The following is a 17,156-nucleotide window of genomic DNA, read 5'->3' as shown; positions in this document are numbered from 1 at the left end:
ACTGGCATATCCATAAAACAGATATCGTCCTGAAAAATATGATACCCCCCAAAACCTGCAATAACTTATAGACGCTGTCAGTCCCTTGGTGACCATCTGACGAGGAGTCACAACAAGGATCCCCCAAAGTCATCTATATCCAAACCAGTTCAGGGTTTCTACCCTTGCATGCACGGCAAAGCGTGCAAGTATAGTCATAAGAAAATCAGATATGACGGTAGACCGAATGACCCACGGCCGATTAGAACTATCAACAAATTGCTGAACTGCAATTCAGAATTTGTAATATACTGTCTGGTCTGCCCATGCTCAAAAAGGTACATCAACCCGGCAAAAAAACGTATCTTAGAGCATATGCGTGCCATCACTAATAAAGACAAGAATTACCCGGTGGCACGCCTTTCGAAATCCACCATAACAGTAACAGAGATTTACTATCCTTCTTTCTTATTGACCAACTTGAAAGACAGGAAAGGGGTGGAGACAAGATAAGAGCACTAAGGGCCATGGAATCAAAATACATCATCGACCTCCAGACAATAAAACCCGTTGGGCTGAACAACGATGAATAACTTTGGGTACACCTAGAATAGTCCATCAGAAAGGGTCAAAATATAACAGATCAGCAGACAGCTAAATATGCGAGTCATAAGAACAAGAACTCGAACAGAATTTAAATATAGGCTAAGTAACATCATCTACATATCTCCCCTCCCCACCCCCAATACATCGGGCTTGACCACAAGTCATTTTGGGCAATAGGGAGATTCTGGCCCATTCAGGGCGAGATAGAACAACACAAAACAGTTGCCCATACAGGGCGTTATAACATATGCTTATTTGCACATTGTAATATAACAAAAGCTAAGGGCTATGGATACTCACGGTGTGATATAAAGTTGTTTATAAATAACAACATAAGTAACACTCAGTTAGAATCTCTAATATCAAGCGGAAAGATATAATGTATATATATATACGCTATTTTTATACAAAACTAACTTTGTGTTATTTTCAAATTTGCACTCCTTTATCAATTACCGTGATGTTGAATTTTTGTTTGAATTGTCCCTGAGAATTATCAAGTGTTTTTAATAAGCAATGTAATATGAAATTAATTTCATGGGGTGTGCCCCATTGTTTTTAATCGCACGAGCACTTTTTCGAATGCCATACTCCTTGACAAGTTTGTAAAGAACTTGAGAATGCATATGTAAACTAATGCACATTGCAAGATGTCTGCCAAATAACTTACACAACATTGTAGTCCTCTCTTGATGTTGATAGAGGGGTGGAGATAAAATGGCGTTCTGTCGTTATGCACTTTGACACTGAGGAAGCCTTTACGGCGAAACACGTTTGTCATCTTGGGGGCAGGGGGGTCTGCCAATAAATCGTTTCCAGTAACTTAAGCTTGGAGTGCCGTCTACTGTCTTTCATCAAAGTAAGTGTTTGTCGATCATTGACCATGTCATGAACGATGTAATATGTGACATCATCAGCATTGGATTGCGAATGCGCGAAATATATAGTTAGTGCAACTAACTATATATGGAATTTCATTGGTTTTATATCAATAAAATGTCCAGCTAACTATATATGGTCTCTAACCTATTTGTTTTTCAGTGAATTTTCAAGGTTTTGTAAATGCAAATTCCTAACTAAATATGGTCTATAACCTATGGTTTTTTCAGTGAATGTCATTGGTTTTTTAAAAGCTAATATCTATAGCTGTAAAATATATTCTTTATTACGTGACGTATCACGTAGCCACGTGTGACGCCTCATGACGCGTCGCATAACCGTGACGTATCGGCTCTGCAGCGCAAGCAAAACCCGTAACGTAAGCGCGCCGGAGCACGCTTACAGATATATATATATTTTTTTAACCTCAATTAGACAAAATCCACACATGCACATATCTTGAGGCCTTGCAAAGGCACATCAAACAAACAGTCCCTAAAATGTTGCCAAGTTTGGTGGAAATCTTCCCTTAAATTTTATTTTACTGTTTCTCTTGGTTTTCCCCTTGTTACGCTTACCGGAACGCTACCCGGTACGCGAACCGGACGCTCCAAAAACACAAGAGGGCAGACTCCCGTTACGCTACCGGTTAGCTGGCGGCCGCTCCGGACTGTTTACAATGTTGACAGCCAATCAGCTTCTCCTTAGACTCCCGTTACGCTGCCGGTTAGCTGCCCGGTTAGCTGCCCGGTTCGCGTACCGGGACGCGCCTCTACGGCGAAAAATGGCAAGATGGCGGCCGCTCCGGACTGTTTAGAATGTTGACAGACACCGGAGAGCCAATCAGCTTTGCTTCGCGAAGTTCCGTTACGCTTCCGGTACGCGAACCGGGGCGCTAACTAGAGCGCTGTCACAGATATATATTTTTTAAAACGTTAATTTCTCAAAATCCACTGGAGCACATATATTGAGACATAGCAAAGGCACGTCGGGCAAACCATATCTACAATTTTGCCAAGTTTCGTGTAAATCCATTCAGCCGTTCGAGCTAAAAGTGAGTCCAACCGCCCTATGGAAAAATGAATGGGAAAAACGCGTTTTGGGACACCCCCTTTTTTCTCGGCCCCCCCTTGACGAAACCCCCCCCAAATTTTCAGGGGCTGCTCAGAAACCAAATGTGCCATTTTCCTGAAAATTTCAGCCAATTCCGTCCACAAACGCCAAAGTTATTCGACATAGAATTTTCAGAAATCCCATAGGAAAAAAATCCTAACTATATATACCTACTGGCTATCGCCAGTAGGTAATATAGTTTAATATGCTATGTATCTGAAAGAGACACATTAGTGATAGGTTCCTTACCTTAGAATATCCCCAGGCGTCAGACTGGATCCGGAAATTTTTGCGTAGCAATACCCCTGCGCGTCGGTAGGTGTCGTCTGTGGCTCCGCGGCCGTCGTCGGCATCGTTAGCGCCGGAATGACGTCGTCTGAGTGCTTAGACGCCGCCCATGCGCGCTGACGTCCGTTCTTCTTTTTTCCGCGCCAGCTAGCGTAGATCCGGAGAAGCTCTACACCCATTCAATTTTTTACTGAACTTTTTGATCTTTTGATCATTCTTTTTCTTCGAGTCTTTGACTCTATCGGTGCTGGTAGGGATGCCCGGGTTCAAACCCTGCTCGAAGTGCAACCAACTGATGTCGGTCACGGACCCCCATCGCCGGTGCCTGAAGGGCTTAGGCCTCGATCACGATGACCGCATCTGCTCCGACTGCCGGGCCCTGACGTCGAAGGCTAGGCGGGAGCGGTCCCGCAAGCGGCTTGAGCTCCGGCTGTCGGCCCCGCGCCACTCCAGGTCCCGGTCCCGGTCCCATGGGAGGTCGAGGGACAGGTCGCAAGGTCGGAGTCATCGCAGCTCCGGGAGTGGACACTGGTCGTCAGGCTCCAAGTCCTCAGGTAAGAGGCATGAGAGGTCGGAGAGACGTCATCGTTCCTCTGACCCACCCCGACGCTCGCACGATGCGGCCGGGGGCTCGGGCGACACCGCCCCCGTGGCTCTGCGGGAGTCGCAAGCGTCGCCGCCTGCCCCACACCTTCGGGTCCCTGGGCACGGCGTGACGCCGGAGGAGATCGAGCGGTACCTCATGGCCATGAGGTCCCTCCCTCCTCAGTCGGGTTCCGTGGCGCCTTCGGGCCCAACGGTCCCGACTGGAGGCCCTAGCGGGTCGGGTGCTCTGGCCCCGACGCCGACAGGTGCTTCGGCCCCGGCGCCGCCGGCGACTTCGGTCCCTGCGCCGCAGGACCTCACTGGATCCGCTTCCGGATCCGGGTCGTCGCCGGTCGACCTCACGACCTCGCCGGCGCCGGCCCAACGGGTGTCGCCCCCGGCACCCACTGTGGACGCCGTCCCCAATGTTCCCTACGGTCCAACTCTGGCGCCGGAACGGCGCTGCTGGGCGCCGCTTCCAAAGGCCTTTGGAGATTTTTATTTCCATGAGGAGGCCCCGTCTACTGATCCTGTTTTACAGGTAACGGGTGACGAGGAGGATTGGGAGGGGTCTGAGGACCCTCTGGCACTGGAGTGCCAGTCTCAACAGGACTGGACATATGAGCTTGGGGAGGCCAGTGGTCTTGACACATCGCCAGACACTAGATTTGCCTCCCCTCCGACTGTGGCTTCGGAGGAGGGGTCTACATATAGTGTAGTGTTGACGAAGGCAGCCAAGGCCTTACACCTTGAGCTCCCCGTCGCGGCCGTGAGGACTAACCTCCTCACTGAGGTCCTCAAACCGCAGTCAAGCTCCAGCGAGCCTCTGCTGCCGTTCAATGAGGCCTTATGTGACGTTCTTGTGGGCACTTGGTCCAAGCCCGCCACAGGCCTGCCTGTGGATAGGAACGTGGCCAGACGCTACCGCCCGGCCCCGGGCGACCCATGCTTTTTGTCCACCCATCCCACCCCCGAGAGCCTGGTCATCCAGGCCTCCAATTCCCAGACCGCATTCCCGTCGGCCCCGCCAGACCGGGAATCCAAGAAATACGAACAGTTCGGGAAGAAGGTGTTCTCGTCTGTAAGCCTAGGGCTGCGGTCTGTCAATACCGCCTGTCTCTTGGGCCGTTACACCCACACTCTGTGGGACGCGGTTACGGACGTGCTGCCACAATGTCCGGAGGAGGTCCGGGCTAAACTCGCCTAAACCCTGGCGGAGGGCCGAGATGCAGCGCGTTATTCCATCCGGTGTGGGCTGGATACAACGGACTCACTGGGCAGGGCAATGGCAACGACGGTGGCGGTTCGACGCCACGCCTGGTTGAGGTCCGCCAATTTATCGGCCGATGTCCAGGCCACACTTCTGAACGTGCCGTTCGATGGCCGTCGCCTCTTCGGCGACAAGGCAGACCATGCGCTGGAACGTTTTAAGGACTCCAGGGCTACGGCCAAGTCCTTGGGCCTCTCGGCCCCACGCCAGGAAACGGGTGCCTTTCGCTCTTTTCGTGGCCACGAAGGGGCGCCCCCACACGTGCTGCCAGCCACGCGCCGCAAAATGTTCAACAGCACGGTGGCGGCCGTGGAAACCGCCGTGGCGGCGGTCGGGGACAACGGCGAGGCCAGTCCACACCTCCCTCCACAGCACCCACCTCAAAACCTTCCTAGTCCGAGTTTTCAGGCCCATGTGACGCCTGTGGGAGGCAGGGTTCGCCATCACCTCTCCCACTGGCGCACTATCATATCGGACAGGTGGGTGCTGCAGATCGTCCGAAGGGGCTACTACCTCCCCTTCGAGGCGACCCCTCCATCCATGCCACCGCGTGTCGGGGGATGACTTGCAACTTCTGCAAGAGGAAGTCACGGCCCTCTTGGCCAAGGGGGCCATCAAGCGCGTTCCTGAGCCAGAAGTAGGGTGTGGACGTTACTCCCACTACTTTCTGGTACCCAAGAAGGGCAAAGGGGGCCTACGCCCTATCTTAGACCTGCGGAACGTAAACGGCTTCCTCCGGAAGGAGAAGTTCAAGATGCTGACTTTGGCTCAGGTCCTAGCTGCCCTGGACCCGGAAGACTGGCTGGTAGCGTTGGACTTGCAGGACGCTTATTTCCACATCCCGGTCCTGCCGGCCCACCGGCGTTACCTGCGGTTCACGGTAGGCCAAGAGCACTTTCAGTTTACCGTGCTCCCATTCGGACTTACCAGCGCCCCACGGGTGTTCACGAAGGTGATGGCGGTGGTCGCAGCTCATCTGCGCAAGTTAGGGCTGTCAGTCTTCCCCTACCTAGAAGACTGGTTATTAAAGGCGGGCTCGCCCCAGACAGTCGTCAGCCAACTCCAGACTACGGCCGACCTCCGGCATTTGCTGGGGTTCTCCATCAATATGCCGAAGTCACACCTGTGTCCCTCTCAGAAGCTCCTCTTCATCGGAGCAGTTCTCGACTCGGCGCAGTTTTGGGTTTACCCTCCCGAACAGCGGGTTCGGGATATACAAGCTCTGATTCCCATCTTTCAGCCGTTATCCCGAGTCTCGGTTGTGAGAAGTTGGCCTGATATATGATGTTCACTAGTTCTAGTGATCACCTTGTATCAGTCCAAACAACCCTTATGGTGATTGGTTGTAAGTCAACCTTATAGACCAGCTATCCTAGTGGTAGCATGGACAAAGCAGTCTTAGGCTAAACTCTTTTGGCATGTGAAGCCAGCTGTTTTACCACATAAAACCCCTTGAATACCAAGTGAAAGGACACCACACAGGTTGTTATGAAAATAAACAAGTATTTATTAACTAACATACACCTCTGAACTCTTTGAGATCAGAGGGCTAAGCACATGACAAACTCTTAGGAAAAATACGTTTAAGTTGCACGATTTACAATGGTGCCCTAGGGGCACGACAAACCATATACTAAGTAAGTGGAATGTGAAAGTCGATAATAGGAATGGAGCTGTCCAGAGGCTGTAGGATCACTGGGACCACGCTATACTAACTTGAGGTAAGTACTAGGAGGCCCACGGAACGCGTGTGCAGAGTGTGAACTCACACGCGAGATGCGTACAAACGTCTATGGACAGTACATTTAAAGAAAAAGGTGAGTACGGACGTCCCGAGGACCAAAACGACTGTGGAACTGGACACTAGGAGAGTCAAGCTACCCTTGAGCACCAAAATGCTCGTGTTACCTCACCCACAGGCTGCGGGTGCATAGGTGCCAAGTCGTGTCGGGTTCCTGCGTTGAAGTCTATGGAGCCTGGAGGAAAAGATGCTGCAGGCGGTCAGGAGGAAGATGTCCGGTGTGATCCAAGGGTGGATCAGTGAAGAGAAGAACCTGAAAGCAGAGGGGACAATGTTCAAAGTCACTAGCCAGTGGCTGGAGTGGAACCAGATGTCGTCGTCGCGATCAGGTGAAGGTGGACGCTTGTCTCTGCAGTCACGTGGACCAGGATGGAGGCACGAGCTGTCCCACGCAGGCTCTCGCTGTCGGCGGTGTCGGCTTCGGATTCGGAGTCAACAGGCCTTGGCAAAGGCAACCCAAGCGGTGAGTGGAAACGGCGTGTGGAGTGGACCAGGAGGGTCCGGAGTGCTCCTCTTTTGGAAGGGAGCAAGGGCCAGTCTGGAGCAACCAGACCAGCAGTGAAGATTTCGCAGTTCGTCGTCTAGGAGGCCACTAGCCAGCCGGCAAGTGACCAGACAACGCGTCGAGCAGCAAACAGGCAAAAGGGCCCCACGCAGATCTCGTGGATGCTGGAGGGCTGATCTTCGGTGCAGGAGCTGCTCGGGGTCGGGGCTTCTCAGTCCCCAAAGCACTTGGACGAGGATACCTCTGAAGTGGTGCTGGAGGGAAGTGCTGCTTCTTTCAAGATGGCCGGTCTCACGTGTCTCGTCGCACCCACGGATCTCAGCTGAGCTTCAGATGTAGGTAGAGGTCGGAGAGGTCTGGGAATCCGGCTCTCGTCGGGCTCTGAAGTCTGGATCCTTGCAGGAAGACGACAAAGGGAAGCCGCTGGATGCTGATGGTGCCTGCTTGTGCAGGGTGGACACTCCTTGCCCACAAGAGAGATTTCTTCAGTCTTCTGTGGAGCAGAACGTCGAAGTCCAGAGTTTCTTCTTGTAAAGTTGTTCAGGATAATCTAATTTGGAATGGGACCAGCTCCTACCTTTATCCGGCTAAAGGGGGCTGCACTACGACTAGGTCCCTCCTCTGGGTGGGACCAGGAAGGGGGGTGGTTACACCCCCTATCCTTTGTCCGGTCTTGCGCCAGCTCTGGGGCTGGAGTGCCCCAGGAACTGGTTTAGACCGGTGTATGCACAGGGACACCTTGTGTGCCCCAGGCATGTCTCATTCCTTTCAGCCCTGTCCTACCTAATACACAAAATCCTGTCTGGGGTGGTGCTAGCACCTCCCAAGGCAGGAAACCCTTTGTCCAAGCCTCCCTCACTGGAAGGACTCCCAGCAACAGGAGGTCAGACTTGTGTCTGTGGTGGCAGCAACCATTTTCTACCCTCTCGAACAGCGGGTTCGGGATATACAAGCTCCGATTCCCATCTTTCAGCCGTTATCCCGAGTCTCGGTCAGGTTGACGCTGCGGCTTCTGGGGCTTATGGCCTGCTGCATCCTTCTGGAGCATCACGCCAGGTGGCGGATGCGGGCTCTGCAGTGGGACCTGAAGTTTCAGTGGGCCCAGCATCAGGGCAACCTGTCCGATCATGTCTTGATCTCGGAGGGCACTGCGAGACAACTGCAGTGGTGGCTCACGGACCGCGACTGGGTCAGTGGCAGATCCCTCTCCCTACCCCACCCGGAGCACGTAGTTGTGACGGACGCGTCCCTCCCGGGCTTTGAAGGCCACATGGGAGAGGCGGAGATCAGAGGCCTCTGGTCTCCGGCGGAGTCCCGGCTCCATATCAACCTTTTGGAGCTGCGGGCGATTCGTCTAGCACTGAAGGCATTCCTCCCCTCTGTCCGGGGGAGTGTAGTGCAGGTGTTCACGGACAACACCACCACCATGTGGTACTGCAACAAACAGGGCGGGGTGGGGTCGTGGACCCTATGCCAGGAGGCTCTGCGCCTCTGGCAGTGGCTGGAACATCAGGGTGTGACCCTGGTGGTTCAACACCTGGCAGGCTCTCTGAATGCCAGAGCGGACGAACTCAGCCGTCGGTGCGTGATGGATCACGAATGGCGTCTGAACTCGGACGTGGCACAAGGCCTCTTTCAGCAATGGGGAGAGCCTTGGTTAGATCTATTCGCCACAGAAGAGAACGCGCATGTCATCAGTTCTGCGCGTTGGAATTTCCAAGGCGGCACTCGCTCGGAGACACTTTTCGTCGCGAGTGGAGTTGCAGTCTATTGTACGCCTTTCCGCCTATACCACTTCTGCCCAGAGTGCTGAGGAAGATCAGGCGCGACCGGGCCCAGGTTATCCTTGTGGCTCCGGACTGGGCACGAAGATACTGGTATCCCGAGCTACTCAGCATGTCAGTCGATCCCCTGATTCGTCTGCCTCTTCGGAAGGACCTTCTGTCGCAGCAGCAGGGGGCGGTCCTCCATCCGAACCTGTCCAGTCTCCACCTACAAGCTTGGAGATTGAGCGGCGGCAGTTGAGGCCATTTGACTTGCCTCCCAAAGTCTGTGATATCATTCTGGCAGCCAAGCGTCCCTCCACAAAGTCGGGATACGCCTGCAGGTGGAACAGATTTGTGGCATGGTGCACAGCAAAGGCTGTGGACCCTCTCTCTGCACCCCTTTCTGAAGTTCTACTCTTCCTTCTTTCCCTTGCCCAGCAGGGCTCTGCTCTGGGCACTCTTAAGGGGTAGCTTTCTGCTCTTTCCGCCTTCTTACGGCTACCTGATCAGCCTTCCTTGTTCAAGTCCCCCATTGTAAATAGGTTTCTGAAGGGCATCACAACATGTTCTCTCCTGTTCCCTTTGTGATGCCCCAGTGGGACTTGAATCTTGTACTCACTTATCTAATGTGTGCTCCCTTTGAGCCGCTCCATAACTGTCCTCTACGTCTTCTTACACTGAAGGCTGCTTTCCTGGTTGCCATCACCTCTGCCAGGAGAGTGAATGAGCTCCAGGCTCTTTCTTCTACTCCACCTTTCCTCTCTGTTCATCCGCACGTGGTTGTGTTACGTACAAGACCTTCCTTTCTGCCCACTTTTGTCACGGCCTTCCACATAGGGCAGTCCATTACCTTGACCACCTTCTTTCCGCCTCCGCATCCCTCGAAAGAGGAAGAGAGGCTCCACCGTCTGGACCCAAAACGTGCGTTCTCTTATTACCTAGATCGCACACGCCAGTTCCGGGTGGATGACCAACTCTTTGTTGGTTACGTGGGCGCGAAGAAGGGAAAGGCGGTACACAAGCGGACCATTTCGCGGTGGATCATCTTGTGTATTCAGGCATGTTACTCCATGGCCAAAAAGGAGCCCCCTGCTGGATTGCGGGCTCATTCCACTCGAGCCACAGCAACAACTACTGCCTTGGGCCGAGGAGTACCCTTACAGGATATTTGCCAGGCAGCTACGTGGGCCTCGCTGCACACGTTCGCAGGACACTACTGCCTGGACAGCCAAGTCCGGAGGGATGGCTTCTTTGACCGTTCCGTCCTCCAGGACTTTCTGGTGTGATTATTGGTTTGCAAACCCACCACCGGGGTTGGTATTGCTGGGGTATCTATTCTAAGGTAAGGAATCTATCGCTAACGTGTCTCTTTCAGATGCACAAGTTACTACCTGTGTAACAATATATCTGTAAGAGACATTAGTTAGTGATAGATTCCTTACCGACCCACCCATCCTCCCCGTTCTGCGAACCGATATCTAGGGTTAAGGTCATCCCCTTTCAGGGCCCTAGTTTCATGGAACCAGTGTTGGTTCTATCATGGCTCTGCGTATCTGGCGCGGAAAAGCTGTGTATCAGAACTGACGTCAGTGCGCATTGGCGGCGTCTAAGTACTCTGACGACGTCATTCCGGCGCAAACGACGCCGACGACGGACGCGGAGCCACAGACGACGCCTACTGACGCGCAGGGGTATTGCTACGCAAAAATTTCCGGATCCAGTCTGACGCCTGGGGATATTCTAAGGTAAGGAATCTATCACTAACTAATGTCTCTTACAGATATATCGTTACACAAATAGTAACTTGTGCATTATCATTGTTGAGTGTGGGAAGGGGCTGTGTCTCATGAGTTGCAAAGCTTTGAGTGGGTAATGACACCCCTCCACATCCTTGAATCTTGGCCCTCCCACACATCAGTGATAATAAATATAATTGTACACTGCATATCTACATATTTACTTACTGTGTGGATGTAAGCATATATATATATATAATGTGTGTGTGTGCATGTATATATGTTGTTATAGAGAAAGATATAGCTGAGTTTTGTGGAAGGCTGTAAATTCTGCCTAAAAGTAAAAGGTGCCCAAAAATGGCCCGCTATAAATACATTTGTTACAATGAATAACATTGTTCTGTTAGTTTAAACTGTTTTAATGCAAACTAGTTTATTTGTAGGGGTTAATGAGGCCTCTCTTTAATATGTATTCAATATCTGTGTCGGTTTTGTGTTTTTTCCTATTGAAAAGTTGTTGGTTAATATTAAAATAAGTTAAACTTACGTTTTCTATTTCTAGGTCCCTGTACAAATGGTCTATGTCACTCCCCTGCAACTTGGTTTTGAAGAAAGCTGTTGACAGCCTGCTGTGTTCCATGTGCCACATTCATCCTAACTATTTTTCTTTATTAATGGGCTGGATGGGTATTACGCCTCCCCCGATGCAAAGTCAGCATGGACTGTCCATGACAGATGACAGTAAAAAGGAGGATCTCAATGCATCCCTGACTGATGACTCTAAAAATGCACAAGCCCCTCTTGCACTAAATGAGTCTCAGTTGGCCACTTTGGCTGCCTCATCTCAATCCCCAGAAGCAATCAAGCAACTTCTGGACTCTAGTATACCCTCCTTGCTTGTGAGGAGTTTGGTTAGTTACTGTTTTAACCACATTTCTAGTTCGGACTGCACTGCTCTCTCTACCGACAACAACCAAGAAAAACTCAAGAGACATCATGTCCCTCAGCACTTTAATAAAATGCCCATCACAGCTGACCTTGTTGCACCTGTCCTTAGATTTTTAACAGAAGTTGGAAGTAGCCATACCATGAAGGATTGGTTAGGCAGCTCTGAAGTAACTCCGCTCTGGACAGCACTCCTGTTTCTATTATGCCATTCAGGTGCTTGCTCCGGGGCATATGCTGCTGGAGTACAGCAGGCCACTGGAAGATCCACGTTGTTTTCTGCCACTGTGGGAACAGGACTGACTACTCAACAAAGAACTGCAGTTGAAAATGCATCAGTGGCATTCTTCCTGCAGTGCATATCTTGTCACCCTGGAAACCAGAGACTCATGGCGCAGGTATGATACAAAATTTAATAGTGTATTTTTACTGATTTTATGTGCATATGATATCAATGTGGATTTTATGCTTTAGCTGAAAAAGATAAAGGCTACTCTGGGACTTCAGCACTCTGGTAAATAAAGTGACATTTTAAGCTAATTGAACCAGTTTGGATATATATGTTTTTTCTTCAATGGCATGGGTTACTGAATTATAGTTAATGTATTTCCATATATTTACATTTTTGTTGTCACCAATTTTGCTGTGACCTCCCATTTAATGTCATTTGCTTCACATTCTAGATCTCCATTTCAGTGATGCGGTACTTTCCACCATTGGTAGCTGGGAATGGGGTTATGGCAGAGAGTTCGAGATGGTGAATTATTAACTTTTTTTTAATAAAAGAAAAAGGGCACTCCCAGATATACATTGACATGAAGCATTGTCAGCAAGTGCCACAGTGAAACAAAGTTTCTTTCCCTACTTCCTGGTAGTATTTGCCTGAGAGCATACATTTCCTCTAAAAATATTGCTTTGTAAATTGACTTTTTCCAAGGCTTCCACCCCTGTAAGTAACTGTGTATCTGATAGAGACTACTAACCGCAGATTCCTTAACGTAGAATTATCCCCAGGCGTGAGACTGGATCCGGAAAATTTTCTTTGCCACAGCATCTCTCAGCACCGGGGGCGGTACCACGTGACTCCGCCCTGATGTCGTCTGCGGGCGTGTTGTCAGCGAGGTCCCATAAGCCCCACCCCGGCACGCTGACGTCAGTTATTCTCTTTTCTGCGTGCAACGCGGATCCGGATCGTGTCCAGGCCTGTTTTCAGGCCTTCTTTTCACGCTTTGCATTAAGGAACAGTGTACGAATGCCTTCGGGCTTCAAGACGTGTACTGATTGTGCACGTCAGATGTCGGCGACGGACCCTCACCCTATCTGTATGTGGTGTTTGGGTGAGCACCATGACTTTATGAACTGTGAAGCTTGTCAGCACCTCAAACCGAAGTCCCGGCGGGAGCACCGGATGAAATTGCTGTTTGCTCGCTTGTCCAGGTCGGTGTTGTCCCTTCGTCCGTCCCCTACCTCGGAAGCCAGGAACCGCTGATTCCGTCTGCGGCATCGCCCTGCGCCATGGCCCCAGGGGCGTCTCTCGCCAGCTGGTAGGTTTTGCAGCTTGTCTCCGAGGCCTTATCCTCTTTCGGCGGATGGCCCGGGTTCCCCTCGGGATGTGCGCCCTCGCCTGTCGCCACCCTACCCACCATTCCCTGGCGTTGGGGCGACTAGGGCCCATATGAAAGCCTATGCTGCAGCTCTGCAGGCTTCTTTGGCCCCTCCTCCTCTTCCTGAGACGTCTGCAGATCCCGTGCCTCGCACAGGGCCTTCCGCTGCGTCGCCGGCGGCGTCATCCACGGCGCTGACTTGTTCAGCTTCAGGTTGTAGGAGGGTGGTGTCGTCGAGGCGGGGTCCTGCGTGGCTCCCCTCTTGGGCCCATGGCGTCCCTGCCGCAAATCCCTACGGGGATCCCTGTGGCGTCGCAGGAGATCGCCGGGACTCGGGGCTCGTCCCTGAGTCCCCCTCGGTCCTCTGTGCAGGCGGCTGCCTCGCCAGAGGCTGATCCGGCACCGGAGGCTTTCCTCCCCGGTCCAGACGGTGCCACGGGTGGAGGCCGGGGCTTGGGGTGCTTTCCCGAGCCCGTCTTGATCCTCTACGAAGGCGGCTGCCTTGTGTGAGGCGAACCGGCGCCTTTTCGGGCCTGTTCCTTAGCCGAACCGGCTCCGCCTCTGCCCCATTTTCCTAGGGAGCACGTGGTGGTGGAGGTTGACGTGGCACCGCCTATGTCCTCTCTGGCGCCGCCTGGCGTCACGCGGCGCTTGTGGCGGACTCCACGGTGCCGTGCCGGCTTCTGGTCCTCGACTCGTCTGGTTGACCTGCCCTTTGATGGAGTTCTTTTGTTTAACAACCATGCAGACTCTGCCATTCAGCGTCTCCTTGCGGGGCTCCGTCCTCCTCCCCCTCTGTAAGCTTGGCTTGTTGATCCTCCGGGGCTTGGTGGGAGGTGTTAACCCACCTTCTTCCTAGAGTCTGGTGTTTTGAGTAGCCGCCTGTATTTTCTGTGTTGTTTGCCGTGCCTTCGGGGACCCTAGCTTGGACCTCTCTCCTGTTGGCTGCTGGTTCAGTCCTTTGGCAATTTTTTGGCTGATTGGTAAAGCCGTTTGTGGTTCTAGCCACAGGTCATTATGTTCTTGTTCTCTGCTGTGGGATTTTTTCGTAGTTGTGGACTCCCCTTGCGGGTTCCTGGCCTTTCCTGGTGTTTCTGTATTCTGCTGTTGCGGTTTCTTTGCTCTTGTCTGGGCGTAGCTTGCGCTGCTCCAGGTTCTGTCCTTTTCAGTATCCGCTACATCACTGGACCAGCTTTGGCATGCTGCCTGCGGCGGCGTGCTGTGGTGTTTCCGCCCTTTTTTGTCCGACGTTTCGGCCTGGTCCTCTGTCTGGTGTCCCAGGGGGGATTGTATTCCCTGCCCTTTTTTCCTGTGTTGTGGACGGCTTTGTCCGTCCTACGTACCTCCTCTCTTCTGGCTGGTCCCACCACTTCTTTTCGTTGGTCGGTTTTGTCTGGAACAGCCTCCCTTTAGGGGTTGTTCTGGATTTCCATGACCTTTGCCTTCGTCTTGCGTTCGGCTTTGTTGGGTGCTCGACTGTGCACGCCTGCTCTTTTGGTCCACAGCTGGGGGCCTTGGTGTGTGCCCTTGTGCATTTGCCTTTTGTTCTGCTGGAGCTTTGCGCGACTGCGTCAGTCTTCTCTCGCCTGCCTTTCTTGACTGTGGAACAGTTCTTTCCTTGCCCGCTGACTCAAGACTAGGGCCGGTTCAGCTGTCCCCTTCACTTGGGTGTTCTCCTGTGGAGGGCCTTGCCCCATTTCTAACTCTTCTCCTTGGAGTTTGGGGTAACTTTCTTCCTCAGTACTCCTCTGCCATTGTCTGTCCCAACGGGGCTTCTGGTGGAGGCTCCTGTTACCTTGGATGGAATTGGGGTGTCCTGGCCTCCCCTCGCCTCGTCCTTGCTTACTTCTGCTTGGGTGGGGCTGGGCTGCCCTTCTTGTCCCCCTGACACAGCCCCTGCAGGGGCCCTGTGTTTCTTCCTAACTGGGGAGGTTCTCTCGCAGGCCCTCCTCCCCTCTGGGTATGGCTAGGGTATCTATTCTACGTTAAAGAATCTGCAGATAGTAGTCTCTATCAGATGTACAAGTTATTAACTTTGTAACGATGTGTCTGGTAGAGACGATTCTAGCCACAGATACCTTCACGACCCACCCTTCCTCCCCGTTCTGCGAGGACCTTCAGCTTGGTTTTCTGCACTCACCCCTTCCGGGTGGCTTGTCTCCTGCGAGTGTCCTCTTCACTTCCTCCCTGACGGGATGCTTCGTTCTGTTTGATTATCCACCCCCTCCTTCCTAGTACAAGGTTAGTTAGTTCATGTGTACTTCTGCATCCCTACACCCTGGTTCTTTCTGGTGTGGGGGCCTACTTTTACTCTTCTTCCCTTTTAAGTGCTTGGGGTTTCTGACTCCTCTGCAGTCCTCTGAGTGGGGTCTATTGGCTATACCTCAGCTTTTAGCTCCTTCCAGGGGATACAGCTTTCCTTGATGGTGTTTTCTTGGGGTAATTTGAAGTTACTCATCTGTTCTGGACTTGTTACTTTTCACTGTTGTGGATTGTGATTGCAGACACTCTTAGTCTGCTAAGATGTTCCTCACATGTTTTTCTGCCTCCAGGGAGGATGTCGCCTTAGCTTGCAAGGTTGCTCCTCAGAGCGGTGATCTGCTCTTTCCCTGCTATGGCTTTCAGTAGCTTAGTGCCTAGAATTTTTGCAAATGGTACTTTTCCTCTCCTTTTGTTTACTCCCTTTTCTATTTTCACTGCTTTTTAGCACACTGTTCCCGTACTCTCCACAGTTTTTGTTGTGATGGCTCTGCGTTGTGGCGCAGAAAAGTTCTCTGAAGAAAACTGACATCAGCGCGCCGGGTGGGGCTTATGTGACCTCGCTGACGTCACGCTCGGGAACGACGTCATGGCAGAGTCACGTGGTACCGCCCCCGGCGCTCAGAGATGCTGTGTCAAAGAACATTTTCTGGATCCAGTCTCATGCCTGGGGATAATTCTATGTTAAGGAATCTGTGGCTAGAATCGTCTCTACCAGATACATTGTTACCGAAGGTAAGTAACTTGTACTTAAAGTAGGATCTGAAGATGACAGAACCCCCATTATTATCATACTTGTTGGTAATGATAATAGCAGCTTTGGGAAGGTAGTTGAATTTCTCTACTGATATGATCATTGTGTTCCTGTCATATGCTACATCTCCAAACGCATCCTGCAGAGCTGCTGCTTCCCTATTGTACCAGCATTAATAGCAGCCACCTTTGAGGTAAGAAGTAAGTAATCCGAGCTTTAGTGGGAATGCAGAGCCTTCCACTGTGGCTGTTAGAAAGAGCAGTACATTTCTTCCACCACAGGAAAAATATTCTTGGCACGGTATCTAAGTGTAGAACGGAAGATCTGCTTCCTCATATTTTCTCTAAGATATTGAAAGGGAGCATGTCACTTATGTGTTATCAAAAGAGACTAGCTTAAATATGACCAATATTGTTAGGACTCTGATTAGATTTGTCTTGGGCACCTCGTTGGTGAGTTGATGAAGCCCTCACCCACCAACCTGGTTGGTGGCATGCTTCATTATCGGGCCCACCCAGTGACACCTAATGTGTCCCGGGTGTGCTGCGACGCCTGATTACAGCGGAGCTGGTATTTTACTGAAAGTGCAGTGTGAGGTGTAAAGTGAAGTGTGAGTTAAAACGGCTTGGCGAGGATCCCAGTACCCGAGGGTAAATTAAATTTTAATAACTGGGCCCCCGTCAGCGGTTAAAATAAGGCTTGGGGATGTTTAAGGGAGGCGAGTTACTACCTCCTACATCAGTTAGTCGACATGTTTCAGCCAGTGCCTTAAACTAAATCTGGCTTTCCACAGGACCTTTTTAAAATATAGTGTAGTGCAGGATAAAAAGGAGTGTAATCCAGGCTATGTGTTACACTCACTAAGGTGTTTCTCTAAGTGTGAGAGGGGATTCCCTTCTCATATATGCCTGTACAGACAACATTGAAGACATAGACAAAACATGTAAGAAGAGGAGAGTCAAATAGGTGTCTTCGCCACATAGTCATATACATAGAATGCCGAATCTACAGTACTCAGTGGGTAGACTACAGTCGGCAAAAATGTAATGGCACTGGTGGTACCATT

At 51.5% G+C, this 17,156-nt stretch overlaps 1 protein-coding gene across 6 annotated transcripts in view; it reads left to right on the top strand.

Moving 5' to 3' along the window:
- Nucleotides 1–17,156, top strand: part of BIRC6 (baculoviral IAP repeat containing 6) — a 2,386,688-nt gene that overhangs the window by 1,616,966 nt on the left and 752,566 nt on the right. For all 6 annotated transcript variants that reach the window (XM_086926902.1, XM_086926900.1, XM_086926901.1 and 3 more), the window contains one exon: nucleotides 11,091–11,871. In XM_086926902.1, the coding sequence (XP_086783028.1) occupies nucleotides 11,091–11,871 (781 nt within the window). The remainder of the gene's footprint in view (nucleotides 1–11,090; nucleotides 11,872–17,156) is intronic.

This window comes from Lissotriton vulgaris, chromosome 6 (assembly GCF_964263255.1).
Source record: "Lissotriton vulgaris chromosome 6, aLisVul1.2, whole genome shotgun sequence".
NCBI lineage: Eukaryota > Metazoa > Chordata > Amphibia > Caudata > Salamandridae > Lissotriton > Lissotriton vulgaris.
The sequence above is the reverse complement of the archived record's forward strand: the minus strand, read 5'-3'. Positions and strand labels throughout refer to the sequence as shown.